Raw genomic sequence first — 9,382 nt, 5'->3', positions numbered from 1 at the left:
CATTTATTACTCAATCAACATCACATTGCTATTCGTGGGAGCTTGCTGTGCACAAATTTGCTGCTGCATTTCCCACATTTCAACAGTGACTACACATCAAAAATGTACTACATTGGCTGTAAAGTGATTTTGGACATCCTGAGGTCGTGAAAGGTGCTATATAAATGTAAGTCATTCTTATTTCTTTCTTTAATAGATTGACTGATGGGTGAGGCAAAATTATGGGCAAAATTACGATGTGCGCACACGCCCGGCGAGGCCTTGTGCCAAGAACCGGCTTTTCTGATCTGTCAAAATTTCTTTAGACGGATCCTACGCCTATCTGCAGGAAGGACATCCGCGGGGTAGAGATTGGGCTATTTGCCCAGCGAATGTCCTTCAAACCCTTATGCCTGATAAAAGCAGGTGAATAGCTTACTTTTACCAGCGTAAGACTTTGAAAACATAGAAAAATTAAATTTAATCATTCATTTTTATATTAAAAACCCCGTCCATTTAGGTAAGTTCATTTTTAACCCTATTAAACACATTTTTTTTTAATTCCCCAAAATATATTGTTTTCGGAAACATTCAATTTAAATTAATTTTAAATATGTGAGGTGTTTTTTTTAATTTATTGTGTTATGTTTCTCGTTTTAGGGAGGTATTCTCATTGATAGTAATGGGATCTCATAAAATCAAAGCTACCATTATTATCAATGAGAATACTACATTTTGATTGGTGGTCCAGGCCCATGTGATTCCAATCTAGACTTATGTACGTGGAAAACATGTTCCTGTATGTAGTGCAGCGTATGAAAGCCTCAGACCGGAATCCTACATTCCTCCGGGACCACCAGGTATTTTAGTAGATTTTTTTGGGGTCAGAAGCGTTCATCCGAAGGAAGCCTTCGACCACAATTTTCTCCCCAATCCCTTTATGTCATGGCTGCCATACTCACTTGTGCCTCTTTGCACACAGGAATCGTATGTCTGGCACCACTTCATGATTTATTTTGCATAGACCACCAATCCCCAGCACATATCCACTATTTGTTTTGTAATTATCTCACTGAATATTTGGCCATCGTCCAATTGTGGCTTCTAGAGTCTAGGAGAGCCTAGAACTAGGGGTCATAGTTTTAGGATATGATGGCGGCCATTTAGGACTGAGCTGAGGAGAAATGACTTCACTCAAGTGGGTTTATGACTCTTTGGAATTCTCTACCCCAGAGGGCTGTGGATGCTGAATCGTTGAGTATATTGATAATAATGGTAACTTTGATTTTATGAGCTCCCATTACTATCAATGAGAATACCTCCCTAAAACGAGAAACATAACACAATAAATTAAAAAAAACATCTCACATATTTAAAATTAATTTAAATTGAATGTTTCCGAAAACAATATATTTTGGGGAATTAAAAAAAAAATGTGTTTAATAGGGTTAAAAATGAACTTACCTAAATGGATCGATAGATTTTTGGACACGAAGGGAATCAAGGGATATGGGGATGGTGTGGGAAGGTGGAGTTGAAGTAGACGATCAGCCATGATCTTATTGAATTCAGCAGGCTCGAGGGGCTGTATGGCCTCCTCCTGCTTCTATTTCTTATGTTCTGCTGCCTCGAGAAGAGTTGCATAAATATTACTCAACACACCAAAGTAATCTGGTTAAAATAACACACAAACTCAAGGCCATAGGTCTGAGGAACAATTGAAGTCAGTGAAATAAACAATTGTGTGGCCCAGTTTACAGGCATTGAGTATACTGACTTATCATTCCATGGAAGACTGGTTCATGCGCTGCTGGCACTTGGAACGCCACCTGTGGAAGTGGTTATGATTGAATATTGGAGATGTGGGGATATAGAGATATTCTGGAGTTTTGCTTATCTTTGTGGGTCAGAGAGAAAAATATGCATAACAATCCTGTGTTTTCTGTTATTGCTACTTTGATAACATAAAAGCAGATATAATCCAGCTTTCAGCTGGTTTATGTCATTAAATATGGTGGTCTGGCAGGGTGCAGTAACATAATAGGGGCCTGAAAGATGTCGGAGGATAATAGCCTTCATTTCAAACTGCAAGGACCTACTTCTAAATCAATCCTCAACTCCTGACAGAGGCGATGAAGTGTTTACTTGGAAAGCTATAATCTCTGGGGATATTAGTTGTTTGTCAAGCCAGAAAAACATAATTGGAGCCAACATAATAGCCTCCTTTGTCTGTGCATCTTATTAAGGAAATGTCATTTTCCATTTTTCTTTCCCCCATAGTTCATGCTGGGGCAGAACACTTAAGGGCAGCACCCACTTAAGACCAGGTTCCTACATAGCGCTGAAAATTTCCCCACAAAATTGAATTGAAAAATTGTGCAAGGAAAACAAACAGTCTGGTAATGAATCTAATGAAGTTCATCGACATCTGCTCACCAAGACTTTGCCTAAACACAAGTGCATATGAAGAAAATTCTGTATGCAAAACAATATTAGCGTTTGCTCAAACGAGAGAATGTGACTTGGCTCATACAAACCATGATTGCCTTAATCAGCGATGGGAAATAGAGCCTGTCTCGCCATTTCACACCATTCACAAATTCAGTATTAATCTCTAATAAAATCTCTCCATAAACAAGACCGTAGCTATTGCTATTAGCGTACCTGCAGTCCTGGAATTATGAACTGGGTGTGACATTGTCAATAAATTTAAAGATAATATAAGCATTCCTCTGCAGAATTGGCGAGGGGAAAGACATTTCCATCACGCTTCTTCCATTTAAAACGTTCAGTTCAGAAACAAAATTAATTCATCATCCACACAAAGAAACTGCAATTTCTCAGCACTTTTGCCCAATGTTGGTATTATTGATCGATTTAATTAATCTCTGAGAGAGGCTACTTTTGTCAGCAGTGTGCTTTGGATCAATGAAATTGCTGGATTAGAAAAAGTTTATACTTACTGAAATTAATTGAATGCATACAAAAATGGACAGAAAAAGCCAAACTGGTCCATCCAGCCTGCCCCATTAACACATGCTGCAGGCTACATACAACAGCTTACATACAACATGAACCTTCCACCCCAGCCATGCAATCTCCTTGAAGAGGAGAAAAAACCCTTAAGAAACAAAATTGTGAAATTCCTCTCTGCCCCCCGAAGGTGCTGCATGCAACTCATTGAATGATACAGCCCATTGTGCCTGTGTCAGCTCTTTGGTAGAACTATCCAATTAGTCCCAATCCTCTGCTCTTAGAATTATAGAATGGTTACAGCTCAGAAGGAGGCCATTTGGCCCATCGAGCCCGTGCCAGCTCTCTGCAAGAGCACTTCAGTTAGTCCCACTCCCCCGCCCTTTCCCCGTAACCCTGCAAATGTTTTGCCTTCAGCACATTGTTATCCAATTCCCTTTTGAAAGCCACAATTGAATCTACCTCCACCACCCTTTCATGCCGTGCATTCCAGATCCTGATCACTCGCTGCGTAAAAAGGGTTTTCCTCATGTTGCCTTTGGTTCGTCTGCCAATCATCTTAAATCTGTGTCCTCTGGTTCGTGACCCTACCGCCAATGGGGACAGTTTCTATCTATCTACTCTGTCCAGACCCCTCATGATTTTGAACACCTCTATCAAATCTCCTCTCAACCTTCTCTGCTCTAAGGAGAATAACCCCAGCTTCTCCAGTCTATCCATGTAACTGAAGTCCCTCATCCCTGGAACCATTCTTGTAAATCTTTTCTGCACCCTCTCTAAGGCCTTCACAGCCTTCCTAAAGTGTGGTGCCCAGACTTGGACACAATACTCCAGTTGAGGTCGAACCAGTGTTTTATAAAGGTTCATCATAACTTCCCTGCTTTTATACTCTATGTTTATTTTTATGATGCCCAGGATCCTGTATGCTTTTTTAACTGCTTTCTCAACCTGTCCTGCCAACTTCAATGATTTGTGCATATATTCGCCAGGTTTCTCTGTTCATGCACCACCTTAGATGTACCCTTTAGTTTATATTGCCTCTCCTTGTTTTTCCTACCAAACTGTATCATTTTGCACTTTTCTGCCTTAAATTTCATCTGTCACGTGTCTGCCGATTTCACCAGCCTCTCTAAGCCTTCTTACTATCACTATCCTCCTCACTGTTCACTATAATTCCAAGTTTTATATCATCTGCAAATTTTGAAATTGTCCCCTGCACACCCAAGTCTAAGTCATTAGTATACAGGTATATTAAGAAAAGCAGTGGTCCTAGTACTGATCCCTGGGGGACACCACTGTATACCTTCCTCCGGTCTAAAAAACAACCGTTCACCACTACTCTGTTTCCTGTCACTTAGCCAATGTCGTAACCATGCTGCCACTGTCCCTTATATTACATGGGCTTCCACTTTGCTGGCAAGCCTATTATGTGACACTTTATCAAACGCCTTTTGGAAGTCCATGTAAACCACATAGCCCCGTAAATATTTTCCTTCTAAATACCTATTCAATTCTCTCTTGATCATTAATAATTTAATCTGCTTTCACCACCCTTTCAGGGGTTTAAGGAGATGGTTGATAGTGGAAAAAGAAGCTGACTGTTATCTTTGGTTTCCAGCATAATCCTGGAGTAGTGGGCGGTTTTGGCAGAGGATAGCAAGGCCGATAGTGCTTGATGTAGTCTAGCCAGATCCGGAGATGGATGGCTAGAATCATAGAATCTTACAGCACAGAAGGCGGCCATTTGGCCCACTGGGATTGTGCCAGCTCTTTGAAAGTGCTATTAAATTAGCCCCACTCCTGTACTTTTTCCTTATAGCCCTGTAAGTTTTTCTTTTCAAATACTTATCCAATTCCGTTTTGAAAGTTTTCCGTTTTCAAATCAGCTACCACCAACCTTTCAGGCAGTGCATTCCAGAACATAACTCGCTGCATAAAATATTCTCATCTAACCTCTGGTTCTTTTGCCAATTATCTTAAATCTATGTCCTCTGATTAGTGAACCATCTGCCAGTCTAAATACTTTCTCCTTATTTACTCTATAAAAAACCTCATAATTTTGAACACCTCTGTTAAATTTTCCCTTAACCTTCTCTACTCTACAGAGAACAATCCAGCGTCTCTAGTCACTCCACATAACTGAGATCCTTCATAAGAACATAAGAAATAGGAACAGGAGGCCATACGGCCCCTCGAGCCTGCACCGCCATTCAATAAGATCATGGCTGATCCGATCATGGCAGCTCCGCTTCCCCGCCCGTTCCCCATAACCCTTTATCCCCTTATTGTTTAAGAAACTCTTTCTGTCTTAAATTTATTCAATGTCTCGGCTTCCACAGCTCCGAGGCAGTGAATTCCACAGATTTACAACCATCTGAGAGAAGAAATTTCTCCTCATCTCAGTTCTAAATGGGCGGACCCTTATTCTAAGATCATGCCCTCTTGTTCTAGTCTTCCCCACCAGTGGAAACATCCTCTCTGCATCTACCTTGTCAAGCCTCCTCATAATTTTATACATTTCTATAAGATCACCTCTCATTTTTTTGAATTCCAATGCGTAGAGGCCCAACCTACTCAACCTTTCCTCATAAGTCAACCCCCTCATCCCCGGAATAAACCTAGTGAACCTTCTCTGAACTGCCTCCAAAGCAAGTATATCCTTTCGTAAATATGGAAATCGTAAATATGGTATAATTCTGATACATCTCCACTACACGCTCTCGAAGGCCTTGATATCCTTCTTGAAGTGTGGTGCCCAAAACTGGACACAATACGCTAGCTGAGGCCTAGCAGTTATTTATAAAGGTTTAGCATAACTTAATTGCTTTTGGACGCAATCCTGCAGCCTTGAACTGCTCTGCCCAGTCAAACAGCCACTTTCCCCCATCTCCAATATTTTTATAACTAATAAACAAATGTAAAACAATTTTTAAATGCTCTTATGCTTTTTTCTAGGGTTGCTTTGAGATAAATTGTTAATTACTGAAGTGACCAGGACAATCTTGGAGGGTTAGAAACCCTAACCTGGCGTTTATTAAGATCAATCTGGATCAAATCGATTTCAAAGCTGTTGGAAGCCATCGATGGTAAATAACATATTTAAGCCAGGGGCAATTTTTTTTTTAATTGTCGTAATCTTTCAATGGATGATTGAAAAAAAAAATTAACCTTTGCATTTCTTGAGGACACGTAACCCAAACTTTGGCCGAGCTCAAAAGGTTGAAATGCAAAGAATCTGGTGTAAATGGTGTGTGGATTAGTGGGTTGCGGGGTTTTTGAGGGGACGCTGAGATGAATGGACCAAGTTCACCAGCCATTCCTGTGCTGGGGGAGGGGGTGACCCAAGTGACACACTGTATCTGTTTAATGTTGTTACATTTCTATTGTGACGTCATGGAAAGCGACGTGCCCCCCCGACGTACGCGTGCGCATTAGGCGACGCGGAAGTGACAAGTTTGCGAGGCGATGGAGCTCGTGAAATGTAAGCCGCGGCTTTGGCTCTTCTGTTTTTCCTTTCTTCCCAGTTTTTTGTGCTGGGAGATCACTTTTCCCTTTCGATCCATGTACTGTCAGCTATCAGACTCCTGCGGTTGCGCCTTCCAGTCTAAAATTGATGGTCAGTAATCTTTAAAGTTGCAAGGATTTGTGTCGGGGGTGGGGAGGGAGTCACTGACGTCCGCTTGACATTTATTTTGTCGATTGAAATGTGGACTGTAAATACTTTAGCTCTCTTAACTGCAGCATAATCATGCCTTTCCCCTCCTTTCATGTGGTTTTTCATTTTACTGGTGTAACCTCTAACAATTTTGGGGGATGTATTTTGAAAACGAGTTGTAAGACCGTCAGAATGTGACAGCTTTTACCCTGTCTTTGGTGCATTTCTTGGGAGGACAGATGCACTAACGTTAGTGTCTTCGCCCGGGCCAACATCCCCAGCATTGAAGCACTGGCCACACTTGATCAACTCCGCTGGGCAGGCCACATAGTTCGCATGCCAAACACGAGATTCCCAAAGCAAGCGCTCTACTCGGAACTCCTTCACTGCAAACGAGCCAAAGGAAGGCAGCGGAAACGTTACAAGGATACCCTCAAAGCCTCCTTGATAAAGTGCAACATCCCCACTGACACCTGCGAGTCCCTGGCTAAAGACCGCCCTAAGTGGAGGAAGTGCATCCGGGAGGGCGCTGAGCACCTCATGTCTCGTTGTCGTCGAGAGCATGCAGAAATCAAGCGCAGGCAGCAGAAAGAGCGTGCGGCAAACCAGTCCCACCCTCCCCTTCCCTCAACGACGATCTGTCCCACCTGTGACAGAGACTGTGGTTTTCGTATTGGACTGTTCAGCCACCTAAGAACTCATGCCAAGAGTGGAAGCAAGTCTTCCTCGATTCCGAGGGACTGCCTATGATGATGAAGGTTTATTTAAGAAGTTACTCTACTGCTCAGGAATACCAGTCTTCAGAAAGAAGCCTGCAGTAACTTCCTGAGATATTATTTTCCAGGCAACTCCATTACGGATTCCTCTTCCAAACATCCAGGAAGAGGGAACCTATTTAGATTTGATTTGCGCTATTCAGTCCTAAGCTGAACTTCAAACTTTACATATTGGTCATTTTCCACTCGTACCTCGGCCCTGCCACCACTGAAACCCTTACTCATTCTTTCATTACCTCTCTTCGTCATTTCTGTAATGTCCTCCAAACTGGCTTCTCCACCGCCACCTTCCCGCTGATCTAAAGTAAGCCACTTACACCTGACCTGGTGATGGTGATCCCACAATGGTGTTAGGGAGAGAATTGCAGAATATTGACCCAGTGACCGTGAAGGAACGGCAATATATGTCCTCGTCAAAATGGTCTGTGACTTGAAGAGGAACTCTGAGGTGATGGTGTTTCCAAGATATTGCTGCTGCTGTTCTTCTCAATGGTAGACTTCATAGGGGAGGAAGTTGCTCTTGAAGTAACCATGGTGAGTTGACCGAGTGGATCCTGTAGATCATACATACTGAAGCCACAATGCGGCAGTGGTAGATGGGTGCACGTTAAATCAAGTGAAAGGGGTACCAATCTAGCAAACAGCTCTGTTCTGGATGATGTCGAGCTTTTTGAGCACTATTGTGGCTGCACCCATGCAGGCAAATGGTGAATATTCCACCATGCTCTTGCCTTGAACTGTAGATGGCGGATTCGCTTTGAGGGGTCAGGTCGCTATGGCTGACCCAATTAAGCTGCTAGTCAATGCCCACCCCCAAGATGTTGATGGTGAGGACCTCAGCGATAGTGGTGCCCTTTAAGGCTGGACTTGCCATTGTTTAAGATGCTTATTGACGGCTACTTATGTGGTGCAAATTTTAGCTGCCACTTCATAGCCGAAGCCTGGATGCTATCCAGGTGCTGCTGTAGACTGGCATAGGCCACTTCATTGTCGGAGGAGTTGCGAATGGAGCTGAACATTATGGAATTGTCAGCAGTCACCACCCGTCCTCGCCTTCTGACGAAGGGAAGATCAAGGGAGTTATCCCTGGTGTCCTGGCCAAAATTTGTCACTGAAAAAAACCCAGTTCATCTGGTCAAACATTGCTGTTTGTGGGAGCTTGCTGTCTGTGAATTGGGTGCCGCATTTCCTACGTTACAACAGAGACTACGCCAAAACAAAAGTAGTTCATTGGCTGTAAAGCACTTTGGGACATCCATTGGCAGGATAGACGCACCAACGTTAGTGTTCTCGCTCAGGCCAGCATTGAGGCATTGACCATGCTCGATCAGCTCCGTTGGGCAGGCCACATCGTCCACATGCCCGATACTAGACTCCCAAAGCAAGCGCTCTACTCAGAGCTCCGACACGGCAAGCGAGCCCCAGGTGGGCAGAGGAAATGCTTCAAGGACACCCTCATAGCCTCCTTGATAAAGTGCAACATCCCCACCGGGACCTGGGAATCCCTGGCCCACAACCGCCCAAAGTGGAGGAAAAGCATCCGGGAGGGCGCTGAGCACCTCGAGTCCCATCGCCGAGAACAAGTAGAAACCAGCGAAAAGAGCATGCGTCAACCCAGACTCCCCAGCCACCCTTTCCTTCAACCACTGTCTGCCCCACCTGTGACAGAGACTGTAGAACTCACTTTGAGTGGAAGCAAGTCATCCTTGACTCCGAGGGACTGCCTATGATGACATCGTGGTTGTGAAAGGCGCTATATAAATGCATTCTTTTCTTTTCTTTTTGTGGTTCCCGAACCCTAAATACCAGATTTATTGAATTCAATTTCACAACTTGCCATCGTGGAATTTGAACTCCCGATCTCTGATAGTCCAATACCAGTTAACGGTGTAAGTTTGTGGACTGTGTGGAGGCTTAAAATATTCTATCCACACTTGTGTTCATCGAGGTGTTTTTCAATGAAAAAGAAATGAAATAAATCTTTACGGGGCTGTAAAGT

The 9,382-nt window shown here is 43.2% G+C and overlaps 1 protein-coding gene across 3 annotated transcripts in view; it reads left to right on the top strand.

Moving 5' to 3' along the window:
- Positions 1 to 6,417: 6,417 nt before the first annotated feature.
- The window catches only part of LOC139232423 (torsin-1A-like), a 56,698-nt gene continuing 53,733 nt past the window's right edge, over positions 6,418 to 9,382 (top strand). For all 3 annotated transcript variants that reach the window (XR_011588004.1, XM_070862578.1, XM_070862579.1), the window contains exon 1: positions 6,418 to 6,568. Coding sequence is in view for 2 of the 3 variants with exons in the window: in XM_070862578.1 (XP_070718679.1) it covers positions 6,418 to 6,568 (151 nt within the window). In the remaining variant the exon portion in view is untranslated. The remainder of the gene's footprint in view (positions 6,569 to 9,382) is intronic.

This window comes from Pristiophorus japonicus, chromosome 20 (assembly GCF_044704955.1).
Source record: "Pristiophorus japonicus isolate sPriJap1 chromosome 20, sPriJap1.hap1, whole genome shotgun sequence".
NCBI classification, from domain to species: domain Eukaryota; kingdom Metazoa; phylum Chordata; class Chondrichthyes; family Pristiophoridae; genus Pristiophorus; species Pristiophorus japonicus.
The sequence above is the reverse complement of the archived record's forward strand: the minus strand, read 5'-3'. Positions and strand labels throughout refer to the sequence as shown.